Source organism: Lynx canadensis, chromosome B2, assembly GCF_007474595.2.
Source record: "Lynx canadensis isolate LIC74 chromosome B2, mLynCan4.pri.v2, whole genome shotgun sequence".
In the NCBI taxonomy this organism is placed as follows: Eukaryota; Metazoa; Chordata; class Mammalia; order Carnivora; family Felidae; genus Lynx; species Lynx canadensis.
The window spans coordinates 51,335,858-51,355,344 of NC_044307.1; the positions used below are offsets into that span (position 1 = coordinate 51,335,858).

General features: G+C 41.8%; 1 protein-coding gene across 3 annotated transcripts in view; it reads right to left on the reverse strand.

Moving 5' to 3' along the window:
* The window catches only part of GCLC (glutamate-cysteine ligase catalytic subunit), a 50,109-nt gene that overhangs the window by 22,136 nt on the left and 8,486 nt on the right, over nucleotides 1-19,487 (reverse strand). For all 3 annotated transcript variants that reach the window (XM_032593181.1, XM_030315723.1, XM_032593182.1), the window contains 2 exons: nucleotides 3,379-3,491; nucleotides 2,335-2,517 (listed from right to left, as the gene is read on the reverse strand). In XM_032593181.1, coding sequence (XP_032449072.1) covers nucleotides 2,335-2,517; nucleotides 3,379-3,491 — 296 coding nt within the window. The remainder of the gene's footprint in view (nucleotides 1-2,334; nucleotides 2,518-3,378; nucleotides 3,492-19,487) is intronic.

Below are 19,487 nucleotides of genomic sequence, written 5' to 3' on the forward strand. Positions count from 1 at the left end.
TGATCTTATCTGGGAAACAGTTTCCAGCTTTAATGAGGGTTCCTGAGAATTCTTGCACCTATGTGCATTCTCTACTATGAGCCTGCAAACTCAGAAAAGTCCTGTAAGAGTGGCAAACTTCAATCTTGGGGATTCTTAGCCAACCAGAATTAGGCTGAATGGAAAGGACAAGGAGAATGTGTCTGGCAGGACAAGGCAATCAGAACTCAGATCTTCAGACTCCTATAGCACTGCTTTTCTTCCAGACCAGCACCATCCATCAAAACTCTACGCCACAATAGGAATGTTTAATGTATGTCTGCACTGTCCAATACCCGTGTGTCCCACGCATGTGGCTAGTGAGCACCTGACTTGAAGCTAGTGTGACTGAGGAACTAAATTTTCCATTTAAGTTGGCTTAAATTTAAAAATTCACTTGGCCACTGTTTGCGCTTCGGGATCCATGAGATTTTGCCTCTTTACAGAGAGAAAAATCACACTATTTACACTTAAGAAACCAAGTACTCCTTTCTCTCTTGACCCCAAAACTTTCCTTATCATTCATTCACTACGGATATAAGGTGAACCTTCTACAACTAAATAATAATTGTTTCGTTTAACAAATCCAAAAATGCCCTATCAAAAAATGTACGATGAAGCTTTTTTAAAAAAAATCCATTTTTGGAAGAAAACTTATTCTTCTGTCCCAACTCTCCCTTTATAACTCCTACTGCTTTTGGGATAACAACTCAAATTCTCAGTTAACCTCATCTGGCCCCGCCAACTACGTGCCGAGGCTCCCCTTCACCTGCAGCACCCCGGTCCCACCGGCTAGCCTTCTTTTGGTTCTCTCAAGGCTCCGTGCTTTCCCCATTCATCCTGAGACGTCTACCCACTCTGCTCCCTCTTCCTAGGCCATCCTGCCCCTCCGTACTCCTAATTCCCAACAGGGCTTTGGACTTCATTCCAATCATCAGCACCCCCCCGCCCCCAGCAGAGTCCACCCAACAACCTCGTCCCGGTCTCTGTTCCGTGTCTTTTCCTCACGGCACTGCCTCGACTTCATGCTCAGTGGATCTGTAGGGATTTGATCACTCAGTCTCTGCACAGGTAAAGACTCTGCCGTTTGCATTTATGACTGCATCCCCACACTGTATGGGTCTGGCACGGATCAGGCACTCAAGTAACTGAGTGACAGGCACAGTCGTGATTTTTCACCTCCTCAAAAATCTAGGGCAAAGGACCATGCCAACTCTCTTCCAAGCAAACCCGTCCACCCTCCTTCAGCTGGGGATTTTCTTTTGGCAGGGAAAGAGGAGCGGCCTGCATAATGGCACGAAGGAATCACAGAAAACAAGACGTCCAAGTTGTTTAAATAGAGTTTCAACTATTTCTATGTTAAGATGGAGATTTTTTACAAAGAAAATTCCTATTCAGCATCGAGACCAGTGATAAGATTCAGAATGCCTATATTCGTTATACTTTTATCAGGAAAAAAAGGGAGGGTATAAAGATAGTTCTAAGTGTTCCAGTCCAAGGAAACCAATCCCCAAACAAAGCTCTTGAACTTTGAGGAGGTAAGCACACTTTGCCACAACCTGACAGATATCTAGCATAGATGAACCAGATTGACAATTTGGTAGAACTGCATTCCTATGCAGAACTCCTGGGTTTAATTTTACGCTATTTATAGACCTCCTTCTATGCTAGGAATATAGCTTCACCGTTTATTATTCACTTTACTCGATATTTACTTTTATGAGCTTTCAGCCATAACTAGATTTGAAGACAAACTATAAATTGCCGTTTCATCACAACACTCAAACATGGCCTGATGACCCCCTCATTCATAGTTAAGATGGATCAGTAGTGGACCAGAAGCGCTGATGCCAGCCCTCCAACAGGTGACCCTCCTATCACCACCAATACCACCATTCGCTAGTGGGTACACAGGTTTGGGGAAGCGACTGTCAGAGTTGAGTGAGAAGAACACATGATAATCATCAGAGACTCTGCTACTCTTTACGGGGTCAGAACTGCGTGGCAGACATGCTGCTCCTACCAGCCGGGCTGGGGCTGGACTCTGCCACAAGGCTATCAGTCACGGTGGTCCCCACGGTCATGCCCACTGAGGCCAGACCAATGCTCTCACCACAATGCTCTGGGCCACCACCCACCAACTGGAACTGGCATGCAATTTTTGCCTGCAGCTCTCACATTACAGATTCTATCAAAGTATGAACTGTCTGTAAAGTATGAGAACTGTACAGTCAAATGCTTGGGTCATGATTTGCTTTTTATAACCTGAAGCTCTGAACTAACTATCTGCTGGGGCATGTTAATATAGGAACTAACCTGGGAAATGAAGTTATTGTGCAAAGAGCCTGATTTTCTCCTAATAAAGAGGTCGCCTCCTTCCGGCGTTTTCTCATGTTGTCTTCAACTGTGTTGAACTCGGACATAGTTCCTCCGTACGGTTGTCCAGGTGTGCCTTCAATCATGTAACTGCCATACTCTGGTCTCCACAGGGTAGGATGGCTACAGAGGAGGGAAAATTCCATTCCATCATATTTTGCTGCTGTCTACTCAATTTTTAGAAGTTTTTAAAAAGTCAATTCAAAAAATTTAGAAACCATTCAGTATAAATGAAGCTAAGAACTCCTTCACAGTTCCCAAAGGCTGGTAATTCTCCAGAGCTCTTTAACCATGTAAGGGTTATAAGTACTGGACCCAAAATATTTTTAAGTAGCTGAGAACCACACACAGGCAATCACTGTCCAAGACAAGCTAGTCCACTTTGCGACAAAGGAGAGGAAGCCTTTGGCCTTAAGGGCTCTTTCAGTTCAATGCTAGACTCCAAACTCAAATGCTGCCTCCCAAAATCGAGTGAGCAGAAAACTGAACTGGAAAGTACATGCCCCTTCACCTCTTTGCCTACTTAAGGAAATACTGCAAAAACATCCCGCCAGCCAAACACCCTCCTCTGTAAGCTCAATCTGGCACCATGGTTTGTGATCTCAGTAACGCTTTCTCAATGGTTTGTTGTTTTTGTTTTTTTCTTGTACATTTATTAATATTAAAGAGGTTTTATATTGAGCTCATAGTTCTAAGTGCTTTATAATACGTTAAGATATTAATGTCCACACCTTACATGGAAAGTATTATTATCCCTACTTTACAGGTGAGGAAACTAAGGCACAGAGAAATAACTTGTGCAAGGTTGCACCCAGCTATGAAGTAGGGGAGCCAGGATTTGAATCCAGACAACTTGGGAGGACCAGAACCTGTGCCCTCAACTACTATGCCACCCTGTCTCCTATACATCTGAGGAAAGATTCTATTTTAATAGTTCTATCAGTTTCAGAAACACTGTAACAATCCTTCAGTTTATCAGCTTACTTTGGGTTTGTCCTTTCCCCCTTTTCTTGTAGAGTTTCAAGAACTTCTTCTCCAGACAGGACCAACTGGACTCTCTTATTTTCATGATCAAAAGACACCAACATGTATTCCACCTATTGAAAGTAAAAGAGAGATTAACCTTCTTCCAGACTCTGGTTCAGTGTGACCTTTAGGAGAAGGCAGGAAAATCAAGGTTGGAAAGGGCCCACAGTAACTAGAGACCGTCACATCTGCTTACACTGCACACAATGAGTGTTCTTTTGCATCATATGAAAACCTGGAGAAACTCGTTAGTCAACAGTGGCACTGTTTGAGGACAAGAACTTTTTCCCTAATTATGTCTTTCTCTTGCTCTATTTAATATGCTAAACAAAGGTCAAGATGCCCATTTTCACAGACTGCACTTCAAAAGAAGTATTTCAAAGCTAAGATTCTGTAAATCTCAGTTACACAAAGAAGCTGCATTTTAAAATTTATTTCCTCAAATGGCTTACTGAAGGTAAGTAGTTATCTGGGCATTCTAATCATGGTAGATTAATAACCTGCCAGTGGATAAGGATAAATGGAACTGTAAGTCCCACTATTGGAGAGTTAATTCATAATCATAAACACACCAATATGGAGAGGTTATTTTAGGAGTTTCAACAATTTACTTTTGGTTTCTCATGAGTAACTTAAGACAACTTGCCCACTCTGAAACCATACAAAATTTACAGTGTAAGGTGCACTACTGCATTGATAACACCACCTGGTGGAATTCTGATAAAAATCAGGAGTTAAATACCAAAGTAGGTCTTTTCTGGGTGGAGTACAAATAGAACATGCTTTTGTTTTCCTGAAAACACATGCTTTAAATTATGATAGTATAAATAGTGAAGACTATGAATCACGATTTATGGTTGAAATTAAACATTACCTGTATATAAGTGAAAAGGTATGGAATCAGATCATACAGGCAAACACTTGAGAATACCCTCTGCACAAGATACCAAAACAGAGAAAAGGTAGGAAACTGGTGCCCACAAAGCATACTCAGTCGGCAGATGTATTTTGTTTGACTTATTAAAAAAAAAAAAAAAAAAAAAAAAAAAAAGGAAGCAACAATACATTCACTATCTCCACTATCTACCTGACATTTGACATGCAAATCCAGATTTCCAGCCTTAAAAACAAATGTCCAGGGGCACCTAGGTGGCTCAGTCGGTTAAACACTTCAGCTCAGGTCTTGAGAGATCTCAGGGTTCCTGGGTCCACGCTGACAATGCGGAGCCTGCTTGGGATTCTCCCTAACCCCCCACTCCCACCCTGGGGCCCCTTTCACGCATGCACGTGTGTGCGTGTGCGTGCTCTCTCTCTGCCCCACCCCCCCAAATAAGCTCAAAATTTTTTTTTAATTTAAAAAACAAAAAACTCCACAAATGCCCAAAAGCCCAGTATTGCCCTTTTGAAGGGCAGGGTATGAGCTGCTCTCCTCAGAGGGCTATGCTCTGGTCTGCAGTGGCCTATTCTCTTTACTTATTACGTGTACCTGCCTGGCTTTGGAAGGCATTTCAATTAGGCGCCCCATCACAGACATAGTAATGTTCAACCGGAGACTGTTTTGCACCTCAGCTAAGAGATATAATTATAAAGGAGGAAAGAATGTTAGTAACCATAGGAAAGAGCCTAGCAGGTTTAAACAACACACTTTTGAACCAACTTTTATTAGTTGTTACTAGGGACTGAATGTGCTCCACCCAACCCCTACCAAATTCATATGTTGAAGCCCTTAATCCCCAGTGGGATAGGATTAGTGCCCTTATTAAAAGAAATGGAAAAGATCACCTCTCTTGCCACCATGTGAGGACACCGCAAGAAGGCAGCTATTCAGAAGCCAGGAAGAGGGCCCTCATCCCAAAATGAATCTGTCCCGACCTTTCACAGTGGACTTCCCAACTTCCAGGACCATGAAAAACAGAAGTCTGTTGTTTAAGCCACCCAGTCTGTGGTGTGTGGTACAGTAGCCTGAACTAAGATAGCAGTTTTATTGATGAATTTAAGTTCCCATTCTTGTTTTTGTATTAGAACATTTTTAGTTCAAGAAATAGGTAAGACTACTTGGCTTAGCTACATGAAACAGAAATGTGAAATCCACACTTGTAGGATCACTCAATGTCAAATTCCTGAAAACTGTGGGCAGCAGAATCTGAAACTGCTCCCATATTTAAGCACAGATTTTCAGATAGTTTCTCCTTCCTCATCAGCAAAGAGCTGATGGAACAGGAAACTAAGTCTCAGGATAGATACATGAAAATATCCTAAGTAAAAGACACAAATTTACCTTTAAATGAGCATAATGAGAAAGGATATGCCACGAATTTTCCTATGCAGATCCAACCTCCAAACCATCATTCAAAGTAGGCATCATCACCTATTTTACAGATGTGTTAAGATGTGCACAGAGGCTGAGTAAGCTTGCCCTAGACCACAAATGTCAGAGCAGATGTGAACCCAGCCTGCCTGGCCTCCAGGCTCAGCACACCTTGCTGCTAGGACTATAGAGGATGCCAATCTTGGTTAGTGATGAGAAGATTTTAAAGAATCGTTATAAGCTATATGAGGCAGGGACAGAATAGAACACTGGCTGAAAATATAAAAAATGGATTATGACTCAATTTTATGAAGTGGACCTGACATTCTACCATAGAAGCTGAAACATCACAGGTACAGTTAAATAGATGCCTCAGCCAATCTCCTAGGCCCAGGACAGAGCTTCTGGCTCTATGATGCCTTACTAACTCTCTCAGGAGTCTTCCTACTTCAGTACTTCCTCCTTTGATCACTGGCTGCAACACGTCTGCAAGGCATCATCTGCTATCTGGGTTATCTTCTTAACCAGATAACATGTTTCCTGTGGGACAGATGAAGAGATACTTCCTAGCTTACTGGGTTCCCATCATTTATCTATTACCAAAGTGAGTAATAACTTTTGTATCTATGATACAAGCTAAAGTAGAATAAACTCTGGTTGGTTTCCTAGGTTTGAAATAATTGAAATCCTTAGTTTTCAAAATCACTCTGAGGCCCTAAGTTTAAAGCATGGGAATGACACTGAAGAGCAAAAAGCTCAAACTTGGTCTGAGTTTTAAATATCAGCCAAATGGATGACATTTAAAATGCTTACAAAAGAAATGCTCCTTAATTAAAAAATAATCATCCATGATCTCATTAAGTGAATGAAACAAACACATCAGAATATTTACAAATGGGGGCGCCTGGGTGGCTCAGTCAATTAAGCATCCGACTTCAGCTCAGGTCATGATCTCACAGTTCAAGCTCACAGTTCAAGCTCCCTGTCCGGCTCTGTGCTGACAGCTCAGAACCTGCTTCAGATTCTGTGTTTCCCTCTCTCTATCTGCCCCTCCCCAGCTCGCTTGCTCTGTCTCTCTGTCTCTCAAAAATAAACAAAAAAAAAAAAAAAAAAAAAAAAAGAACATTTACCAAATGAGAACAAACAAACAAACATACTTTTGGATAAAAATCAAAGATCAGTTAGAAGCCTGAAGAATTTTCTGAATGTTTTTCAAACTCAAATTTAGGGTGTTCTGAAGCAATCACCCCCTATAGTGGCTTTGATTTTCCTGCGTCAGTGCTCAGAATGGTTCCTTCAGCTCCTAGTTTTATCTTTTTTAAAATCTTCCTCGAGGGGCGCCTGGGTGGCTTGGTCGGTTAAGCATCCGACTTCGGCTCAGGTCATGATCTCACGGTTCGTGAGTTCGAGCCCTGCGTCGGGCTCTGTGCTGACAGCTCAGAGCCTGGAGACTGTTTCAGATTCTGGGTCTCCCTCTCTCTCTGACCCTCCCCTGTTCATGCTCTGTCTCTTTCTGTCTCAAAAATAAATAAACGTTAAAATCTTCCTCGACCCACCTCAATACACTTAAGTTTATTTGTAATTCTAGATCACACAAGCAGTCAAATAATTAACTCAGTCTCTCCTAACAGCCAAACTAGAGCCAAAATGGAGTTTGGTTCAGTGAGCTAGCTGTTCAGTGATAATAAAGTCAAACAGTAAGGCAATGCTTTCCCAATGTAAAATACCTAAAGCCACAGTGACTTTATTATTATCTGGACTTTGTCCCCATCTTAAACCCTTTCTGCAAACAAAGAATGAGAGTAAAAGACAAAATCAAAGAGAAAATAACAAAACAGGATACAGAAGCCCTTCTGAATACAACAGATTCCAAGGATTAAACCGTACCAGCTTCCTAACTTTGAGTAGCATCTAGGCTGTGTATTCAGAGTTACAGCAACATTTATGTACACTGCATACATACACAATTCCAAGATATTGTAAGTGGACTGCAGAGTAACTAATTCAAATTTGTGTAATCAACATATTTGGAAGTAGCAAAAATAGCCATTGGGCTCTATTCTCAGTACACAGATTACAACTCCCTAAATGTAACTTAGGGACACTGCTACTTGGTACCCATTAGTTATCTTTTTAAATGGGGGGAGAAGAGACAATAAAAATAACCAACCACTATGTAAGATGCTTATTTTAAAATGTGCACTTTTTCTATACATTAAAAATTTTTTAATTTCATTGTGAAAAAGGCTAAATTTTATGCCACTAGAATAAAAGCCACTAATATCTCTGAGCTGTTGAATCAAAGACAAAGGCACATTCAAAAGACTATTGTGTAGTTTATGTGTTATATAGTGTTGCTAGGAATGACCTGAATACAATAATCCACTAGTTATTCAGTGCAGGTTTGCACAAGCACGAGGTGCTTTATGTTCATCTAAAATTAGGCCAAGAAAAGTAAAGAATCTTAATTGAGGGTGATGTAAGTTCTCAGGACAATGCTGAATATATAGTCGACCGTTAAGCGATCATGGCATCAGAGTTCAAGATAACAATAGTAACTGTTAATATAAATATATTCAAGTTTTGTAGGATTTATGTGGTCTTTAAATGACATTTACCACTAGTTTAAAATAAATCTCCTTTGTAAAAAATACTTTTGATACTCTACCATGAAGGTAAGTGTTTCAGAGAGCTTGGAATTTGAGAAAAAGCTAGACATTTTATAAAACACGAATTTTAAGATTTCTACTCCCTGGAAGTAAAAACAGTACTTAATTAGGAAAGCAATCTAGTTCTATAAGGCTCAGAAGCAGCTACAGGCAGTTCCCTATTTAGAGAGATGATACTCTAAGAAATTCTTTTGTCTCCAGCCATCCTCTTGAAATTCAAAATTCAGGGCCAGGTCCTCAACTCCACTGTTGGCTCTCTTCCAGTGGCCCAAGCAGTAGTCTTGACTCTTGCTAGAATAACCTGCTTCTGAGATGCAGTTTTCTCCTTACACTAACTCCAAAACAAGCCCACAGCCACTTTGAGGGTTAAGGCCCCAGTTAGAGTTGATGACCAATTAGTGCCAAAACCCATGGTCTTGCTCCTCCACCCTCCCCGCCCCGCCCCCCTTTGTCCTTTCACCTGCTCAACAAGGCCCAGTGTTGGGTAGGTGCTGACAATACTGTGAAGAGTCAGGCAGGCGTGGCTCCTTTTTCTCAAGCTTCCTCTGTTGCTGCTAAAGCCACAGCCAATAACACAGAAGGGTCTGGGTGAGCACTGGAGATAACCAAACAGAGCTGTGCATGTGTAATAGGAGGAGCTGATCCAGTCTAGTTCAGAAGGCTTCCTGGAGGAAAGGGACTGGCCAAAGGGGAGGGTCTATTGATGTTTCAATAACTTCCCACAGGATTCCATGCTTTCCCCAACCACCATTCTGACTGTAGCATCATCGCCTCTCTGGCTGGTCAGAGATGCAGATAAACTGGGCCCTCCCCAAAGAGATCATGCCATGACAGTCCTTCTCTAGATTATAAATTATTTTAAAGCTTGCGGCCATGCCTTCTATCCAGAAGACAGTTTTCTCACATGGCAAAATAAAAGGACCAATATTTTTGAGCACTCTCAACCATTCAGTTGGACGGCATCCATTTCCATATGATGGGTACCAGCATGATACCCAAACTTAGAGCACCCCAAGAGGTGTTAGCCACAGTGATGCTTTTTTTTTTTTTCAACCCCAGTACTTATATGGGGAAGAGGCGAATGATAAGACCAAAAGAATAGCTGTGCTTAAGATAGTGAATAAACTTACATAAGAAATTCTTACATGAATGTAGTGAAATTTGATATGACTCAGAATCTGGTTTTAAGGTGGACTCCCACGTTAGACACATCTAACATTACAAATATCAAAACCAGTGTTTTATGTGGTAATGTCTGAGCATTTGGGGGGACCAGTAACTAGGAAGTAGAAACTGGAATACATGTGCTTTTATAGATTCATGTATATGGTGATGTTCTAAACTGTTGATATGTTAAACTGCCCTATGTTCCCTAAAGAAATGTTTTAGTAGTTTAGTCTACAGTTATGTCAAATTCTTATAATATTTGATGTATTTTGACTTTCTCTCCTACTGTGAAATGTCATTTCATACCACAGAATTGCACAGGGTGTACTCCAGGGAACTTTACACTCTTAGAAACCAAAATAAATGTGGCCTTGCCCTGACCTGGTCTTCTGTTGCCATCCTAGATTAGGACTTAAGCTGACAGAGTAGGTTGCTTTTTATTTATAATATGTTAATCGCAATCTTAACAATGCATAACATCTGTGAATTTCCTGTATGATTAGGTGAAGTAACTTCCTTGAATCATTATCTTGGCCCACACAGAGAAAAATTCTTCACATGCCAAGATTAGTAATATGAAGTCTAAGTGAAAAAATTTAAGACTTTAAAAGAGACAAAATGGGAGCTGCTGGGAAGATTATGAGAGAGAATGACACCTTTCACTAAAAGAAAAACAAATTCACACTGTCCATTATAGTAGATAGTAAGCATATGTAGCTATTCCAATTTAGATTTAAAATAAAATTAAAAATTCAGTTCCCAAGTCCCACTGGCCACATAGGGCTACTGGCTACCCTACTGAATAGAGCAAATATTTCTATTACGACAGAGAGTAACATTGAACCTCACTGGACTAAAACCTAAAAGAAACCTCAGTCCTGGAATTGTACATGGGCCTATTAACTCACTACATAGGAAATCCCTAAAAGTACATCTGCTCTTTCATGCTCTATTAACAGCAGGAGACATTTATTTTCTGGGCCTCTGAATTTATGTTCATCAGATTTTTTTTTAACCATACCACTACACTTCAAGCATATTTCAGTTTTAATTTTCTGATGGTTATAAAGACCACGTTAAGGCATTCCTACCTTCTTTCTGAATCAAACCTAGCAGAACCCAGCCAGTCTTCTCACACAAATTAACCTCACAAAAAGTAATTCATCAAGTAAAGTTACCAAAGGTCATGTTTCCCATGGCCACCAATTTTACACAGGCACTCGACCAAAAAAAAAAAAAAAAAAAAAAAAAAACAACACCCACAAAAACAAACCCTAAACCTAAACTGCAGACCATTGCTCCTCAAGAAACAATACTGTAAGTATAGTTTTTATTTACCTCAAAACATCTCTTAGATCTGTAGCTTCTGAGTTTTAAGGACAAGTCAATTCCTTGGCTCTTTCCTGCAAACATATTCCTCTGCCAGAGGAATATGGCAGGCCCACCTGGCGGGCAAGTCACTGGGGGATGGGGTGGGCAAAGGGAATGGACAACTGGGCCATGTCTGTGGAGCTTCCTGTGGTAGGTGGGCTGACATGGAGAGTCTGTGGGGCAGGGGACAGGTAGGAAGAGGGACAGGCGCTTGAAAGGAGCTGGGCATGGATAGATGTGGGAGAGGGGTGAACTTTGCAGGGCTTGGGGTTGGAGAGGTGGGTGCAACTGACCACTACACCTTCCTGTGTGTGCTCAGGCGTGACACGGGCAGTTGACCTGTGTGCCCCAGGCAGCTGGAGCCAGATGCTGAGCCAGAAAATTGGGTGAGTGTGGAGTCCCTGATGGGGTGGCCGGGAGGGGAGGGTAGGCCAGGTCAGGGATGGGCCAGGCTGTCTGCAGGGGTCAGGGCTCCTCTGCCAGAGGAATATGTCACCACAGGGCTGACAAGAAAAAAGGTATCCTGGTCCCCATCCAGATAAAGGCTGCTTTTGATCAACTATTGCGTAGTGCTCAGTATGGGGAGGTGTGTGTCAAGAACGTCTGAGGTGGCTCCTACCACGTGTGGGCAAGCTTAGGGCTTTAGCAAGGGTCATGCTTGTTGCTGAAGAGAACATGCACCCTCCATGGTGGTGCCCAGCTCTGCCCGATGCACTCCTAGAACTGGACAATCAAGAAGACAAGTATAGGGGCGCCTGGGTGGCTCAGTCGGTTAAGCATCCGACTTCGGCTCAGGTCATGATCTCGCAGTCTATGGGTTCGAGCCCCGCATCGGGCTCTGTGCTGACAGCTCAGAGCCTGGAGCCTGCTTCCGATTCTGTGTCTCCCTCTCTCTCTGCCCCTCCCCTGCTCATGCTCTGTCTCTCTCTGTCGCAAAAATAAAAACATTGAAAAAAAATTTAAGAAAGCAAGTATAATCTTTCAAGGTGTGTTTATAAATTCAGTGGGCTTAAATTCAAGGACTGCCAAAAAAAAATAGAAGAAATTTGTAGTTTTAGTTTTTAGGAACCAGTGGTAGACTAACCCACCAAAGGGGTTAAAAAAAAAAAAAAAGTGCTTTCTAAAGAGACTGAGTGACAGCCAACTGTAAAGCAGATACATTCTACCTCCCAAGTGACTGCTGTGCTCAGGCCCATCTAGGCCCCCAGAGCTAGGGTCATTGAGGGGCTGGGGAGAGCATGGATTCAACACCATATTCCACCATCACAAGAATCTGAGCACAGATGCTCTTTCATAATCACATCTCATAAAGGTAGCATCAGGGCTCCACTTCAGGAATGACACCTGGATGTTTGGGCAGATCCCTCCAAGAGAGCAATGCTAACCTCCTTAAGATCAGATTTGGAAGATGGAGACCCTTGTTAATATAGACTCCTTTCCTGCCATATTTGAAATTCCTGTTAAAGAGTAAGTCAAAGGTCCTGATTTTGGCCCAATACCTGCTGGCCTGGGCTGAGGTTGACGCAGGCTGCATAACTAACAACTGAGATCAGCCTGGGTTTCATATAAAGGGCTCATCCGCATCTGCCTTTTCACCGGGCTCCGTTGCCAGCAGAAGATTAGCTGGGAAGGCTGCAGTCATGTTACTAAACCTGCTAGCATTCATCCTGCAGACCGAGAAATTTACCAAGCATATTCAATATTACAGTTTTGAAAGAATGTTGGCATTTCACTTCTAGAAGGGAATCACTGGCCATCTGGTAACGAAAAATACTTAAACATCTGTGACTCTAAGACATTTGTATTTTTACTCAGAAACAAGAGCCTACTTCCTTCATCACCACCATCCCTACCTCTATTTTTTTCTTCTTTTTCTTTCCACCTTCAATCTCATCTTGTGTTGGAGCCCATGAAAACTGTAACAGAGAGCTTTTCCTCCTGCTCATTTGGGAGCTAGGAGTTCATGTTTTGGTGTCCATCAGTTTCTGGGAAGGAGTACATATAAAAACTGCATGTGGGGTGCCTGGGTGGCTCAGTCAGTTAAGTATCTGACTTGATCTCAGCTCAGGACATGATCTCATGGTTTGTGAGATCAAGCCCCAAATCAGGCTGTGGCTAGCAGCTCAAAATGTGCTTGGGAGTCTCTCTCTCTCTGTCCCTCCCTTGCTTGCACTCTCTCATGCTCTCTCAAAGAAACTTAAAAACAAAAACAAAACAAAACACCTGCATGCAAAAGTGCCTAAACCAGAAGTATACAGCACCACTCAGATGCTACTGGCTATTGTTTTCTACCTCTTGGGCAGAGGTATATTTATTGAGGCAGAATAGGAGTCTTAGAGGGGTTTTTCAAATGCTAGTTACAAGCCTGTAATGAGCCAAAGTAGGCAGTAATCAACATCACATAAAAATTTTGAAATTGAGGGGTACTGGGGGGCTCAGTCCATTAAGCATCTGACTCTTGGTTTTGGCTCAGGTCATGATCTCACGGTTCGTGAAACTGAGCCCCACGTCAGGCTCTGCGAGGACAGTGTGCAGCCTGCTTGGGATTCTCTCCCCATTTTCTGTCTGCCCCTCCCCTGCTCATGCTCTCTCTCAAAATAAAAAGGTTTTTTGTTTTGTTTTTTTTTTAATTTTTTTTTTCAACGTTTATTTATTTTTGGGACAGAGAGAGACAGAGCATGAACGGGGGAGGGGCAGAGAGAGAGAGGGAGACACAGAATCGGAAACAGGCTCCAGGCTCTGAGCCATCAGCCCAGAGCCCGACGCGGGGCTCGAACTCCCGGACCGCGAGATCGTGACCTGGCTGAAGTCGGACGCTTAACCGACTGCGCCACCCAGGCGCCCCCCCCTTTTTTTTTTTTTTTTAAATCAAGAATAAAATACCAGAATGTGTCACTCATGGGAATGGAAATACCATTTCACCAACGTTTTGTTTCATTTGGCATTTGTTTCCAGTACTATTGGTCTCAGTCAAAAGTGAAAGCTCCTAGTGTAGAACGGGGCCTAATTCTGCAATCAGGCAGTCCTGGGTTCCTGCACCAAGCAGATCCAGTCATTCCCTTCCTTGAAACTTTCAAGGGGCTCCCACTGGGCTAAACGACCCAACACCCCTCACCAGGAACATTAAGGCTAGTCTTCCGACCTCTGCCTCCTTTATTTCCCACCTCCCTCCTCCCCATTGTGTTGTGGCCACACTGGCCACACTTCTTTCTCCAAAAACCAAGTCAGGACCTTGACAGCCCTTCTATTCTCTCTGCTTAGAAAGATTTTACCTCAGCCCTTCAAACAGCTAGCTTCTGAGGGTCTCAATGCCACCTTTTCGGAGAAATCTTTGCTGACCACCCACTACCACAACCCCCTTCTTGTCCCCACCCCCAAGAGGCACCAACCTGCTCAGAACAGCCTTAATTTTCCCTCTTTTCTTACAAATATTACAATTATGGACATTTGGAATGTGTTTTAGTCTCTGAGCCTTAGTTTCATCATCTGGAAAAATAGGAAAAAAAAAGTCCTTTCCAGCTCTAAATGAGTAAAGGTATCCACTGCTTTTCAAATATTTGAACCAAGCCACTTTGTTGGTAGGAAAGAGCTACATCAGCAGGGGTTTCCCCACTATCTATCTGGAAGTGAAGTGTTCCTATAAAAACTTTCATAAGCAGAACTGGTGTAAGGTGAGGAGCATTTCTGGTTTTCCAAAAATTCGCGGTAGGCCACTCACTGTTACAAAAGACCTACCTCAGTATGGTAACTTTGTTTTCACAGCAGCAAGAATTCTCTTTAGATTTCTTTCAGTTAGTGAAACACATACTAATCTACGTCTTTTATAAGAGAATCTTTTATAAGAGAAACGCCGTCATGCAAAGTTTCAGAAAGTGAGGGATAACTACCTGTTTTTGTTAATTGAAAGAAATCTGAAGGAGATTTTCTGCCTTTACAAAAAGGCAAAGGGTCACCTGGTGGCTCAGTCGGGTAAGCGTCTGACTCTTGATTTCAGCTCCTTAGGTCAAGATCTCACAGCTCTGCACTGATACTGTGGGTCTGCTTGGGATTCTCTCTCTGCCCCTCCCCCGCTCATGCTCTCCTCTCTCTCAAAATAATTAAAAAAAAAAAAAAAAAAAAAGGTGAAAACAACATCCCCGCATCGAGCCCTTATACCAGAGAGCACCTGGAGCAGCTAGAGGGCCCCGCCAGGCCCCTTCCCTGGGAGCCACACCCAACGTGTCAGCCTCTAGTCACCATAGCTCTGAACTGGGTCAGTGAGCATCTGGGCTTGATCTCGATTTATTCTGGCCACCCATTAGCAAGATACGTCCTAAGGTATCAAAAAAGTCTAAAAGAGGTTATTTGGGGGTCTGGGAATGCTAAAAAAATTCTTCCATATAAATAACAGTAATTGCTTCTTCACTTTACATGATTTTGGGTCAGAAAAGATTTCAGAGGGATGCCCTTTCGGAGAGTGGGGGGAAAGCTGTATTTCTACTAAATTTTTCTAGAAACTCTTAGTATATGACCATCCATTGTTCTTTCACTGGTGCAAATACATTACTTACTCGGTGTTGCCAGGAAGGTAATTTTATTCAAATGCATTGTCTTGTTTCCCAAAGCTTACTCCTTTCAAGCACATGATCTCTTAAACATTTTTATGTATATTATCTTTCTAAAATTGATTACAACCTCTTCTGCCATCACAATAGGAAGATCCTAAACACACTGTCACTTTTTATTAAGGCTTTGGAATTCATTAGCTATTTTATTTCTCTAACTAGAATTACAGCAGAGGAAGATCCTTAGAGCAACACCGGGCTGCCGTGTCTAGATATGCTTTTCACAGCTGCTCTCTGAATTGCTTTCTCTTGCTTCTGCCTCAATTGATTTGTATGTAGCTCATCCTAAACTAAGAAACCAGATGCCAAGCTTGCAGCAACTGTGTATAAAGTGAGTGCTCTCTGGGTAAAGGCTTAAGACACTTCTAGGAGTAAAATGCATAAACTTTGTACTTAGAAGCCTTTTGTTTACTTCCTAGTCCTCTCTGTATGAGTACTAAAGCCCACAGAGCAGGACCCCTAGATACAACTTAATACAGAAATGGCAGCCTTGGGGGCCAAGAAGAGAGGACCACCATCCTTAGCACAGGCAGCACTACTGAAAGTGTGTTAGATAAAAAGGTACCTTCCAGGGCACCGGGGTGGCTCAGTCATATAAGCATCTGACTTTGGGTGAGGTCATGATCTCACGATTCATGGGTTCAAGCCCTGCATTGGGCTTGCTGCTGTCAGTGCAGAGCCTGCTTCAGATCCTCTGTTCCTCTCCTTTCTACCCCTCCCCCCATTCACACGGTTCTCTCTCTCTCAAAAATAAAGAAAGATTAAAAAAAAAAAAAGTACCTTCGGGGCGCCTGGGTGGCTCAGTCGTTTAAGTGTCTGACATCGGCTCAGGTCACGATCTTGCAGTTCTGTGAGTTCGAGCCCCATGTCAGGCTCTGTGCTGACAGCTCAGAGCCTGCAGCCTGCTTCAGATTCTGTGTCTCTCTTTCTCTCTCTCTCTCTCTCTGCCCCTCCTCAGCTTGCACTCTGTCTCTCTCTCAAAAATAAACACTAGAAAACATTAAAAAAAAAAAAAAAACTACCTTCCAAATACCCGACTTATGTAAATATGTGAACATTTCCAGCGGGAAATGAAGGAAGCACTCCCAAATAACCTCCTTAGGTTTGTCTGAGGTTTAAAGTTCTCAGAGTATATCCTTTCAAACAAAAACTTTAAAAGTAAAAAAATGTTAACTTTCTAAGGATTGAAGGTCACTAACTCTTGAAAACACTTCAGACAAGTGCCAGTCAACTTTTACAGGTACTTTAAGATCTTTATGATCTCTCCAGAGCATTAAAATATGTGAAGCCCTGTGTATTGAGCCCATGACCCCTGCAGGTAATCCAAATGGGGCAGAGTCACAGCCTAGATTCTTACTAGCTTCCAAGAAAAGGGTCAGGAAGTCTCTTGCCTAAGGGTTTTAACTCTGCTAAATCAACATCCAGTTAAAAAAAAAAAAAAAAAAAAAGGCACTAACCAAATCCAATGGACTAAAAAAAGGACCTCGGGGGAAGGGAGACAAGACCAGTGGGTCTGTGTGAACATTTATGTAATTAGGAACATCTGGTTTGGGGTTCTTTCGTAATCTTACTCTGGAAACTACTACCGTATCTCAAATTCTGACCATGACAGACACAAAAAAACCCTAAGCATAAGGAAACTTTCAGAAGAGTGTCCAACAAAGTACAACTGTAGCCACATACACTCTCCAAGGATACACCAATCCAGATAACCAAGTTTTCTGAATACCTATCAACATGTATCTAAAATGAGTTCTTTTGGCCAGAAGTCTGAGACTTAATCATGTTTCCCCAACTTCTTAAACAATGTCTGAGAACACCAACCTTTAAGTGGAGATTCAGGATCATCATTCTAATATACTCAATCAATTACAATCATTCTAAATATACTACTCCAGAGACAACTTAATAGCCACAAAGGTATTACTTAAGTGATACCCAAACTCACATGCCATCCAGTTCAACTGAAATAGTTCAATTCTGTTTCTTGCTAAAATTATAATCAAGATTTCAAGGACCCTATGAACTGTGAAGATATCCATGGGCTTTGTGCCATTTATTTTGGCCAGAAACCAATTTTTGTTTTTTCCCCCAAGTTCTTAATATGTTTGAGATATGCTGTTGCCAAAGCCTCCAGTTCCTGCCTAAGCAGCAAATCCAGTGGCTTCCTTTCAGTTCTTATCCTTCCGCACCTCTCAAAAGCCTGCCAGCCCTCTTCCTGCACACAGTAGTCTTACTACCCCTCACACCGTTCCCTCTCAGGATCCCACACTTTATTCCTGTCCCTTAAAATGTGTATCCATCATGGGGCGCTGGGGTGGCTCAGTCAGTTAAGTGTCCGACTTAAGCTCAGGTCATGGTCTCACGGTGAGTTGGAGCCCCGCGTGGGGCTCTGTGCTGACAGCTCAGAGCCTGGAGCCTGCTTCAGATTCTGTGTCTCCCTCCCTCTCTCTCTGTCCCTCCCCCACTTGCACTCTCTCTCAAAAATGAACATTAAAAAAATTTTTTTAAAAATTATCCATCATGTGGAACTAGACTGTATTATACTAAGCCAAATAGATTAGTCAGACAAAGACAAATATCATATGATTGCACTCATATGTGGAATTTAAGAAACAAAAATAGATGAACATAGGGAAGGAAGGAAAAGTAAGATAAGAACAGAGGAAGGCAAACCATAAGAGACTAAATACAGAGAACAAACTAAGGGTTGCTGGAGGGGAGGTGGTTGGGGGGATGGGCTAAATGGGTGATGGGCATTAGGAGGGCACTTGTTGGGATGAACACTGGGTGTTATAAATAAGTGATGAATCACTGGGTTCTACTCCTGAAACCATTACTCCACTCTATGTTAACTAACTTGAATTTAAATAAATTAAAAAAATTATCCATCATGGAAATATAGCCTTTAGTGTTTTGCCATAAGTAAATAAAACTTAAGTATCAGCTTTTCTGAGGAAAACATTTTTGCAATACCATCGTGCTTTTAATAGAAAAGTTGTGGGGCGCCTGGGTGGCTCAGCTGGTTGAGTGTCCATCCGGATCTTGATTTTCGGCTCACGTCACGATCTCAGGGTCATGGGATCCTACCCTGCATCAGGCTCTGCCCTGAGTATGGAGCCTGCTTAAGATTTTGTATCTCTTTCCGCCACTCTCCCTCGCTTGCACTCACTCTAAAATTAAAAAAAGTTGTGAGGCTCAAATAGGCTCACCTAAGACGTTAAAAACAAATTTCTAGAAACCTAATATCTATGACTATATAATTAGATTATTTTGTCAGCAGCCAGTGAAGTACTTTATCTTAGATGAATGCTAAAACCCAAAAGGTGACAGGGTAAGGAAATAAATTCTACCATTTCTTGTACACATTTCCTGATTTTTGTAAATTGTATGGAATTTAAAGTATTCTGAAACAAATTGTTAAAAGATACAATTAGAAACTATACACACACACACACACACACACATAGGTCAACATGAAATTCAAAACCAAATGATATGACTTTTTTTTTATTAGTCTTACAGATGAGAAATTTGTGGTCTAAAGAACTTAAGTTCTATACCTAATATCACAGTTATTTGGAGGAAGATTCAAGGCTTAGACTTGCATCTTCAAATTAAAGTCCATTCATAAAATGTATGCAAACTTTTAAAATGACTGTATTTTCAACAAATACCCAGTTGTAGGATGAGAACAGTGATGAGAAATGATGAACATGACAGTATAAAAGCAAAGAAAATCTTGACTTTAAAAAGCTGGCTAAATCTTGGTTACTGGAGCTATTTTATAACCACAAGGGCAGCCAGCCTCTGGACAAAGTTTCCAAAGGAGGAGCAGAGCTTTAAAAAAAAAAAAAAAAAAAAAAAAAGATAAAGAGGAAAAGACCTCTGCTCAAGATGGAGTAAAAGCAACCAATTTTACCTTCCCTCCTCAAACAACCAAAACCA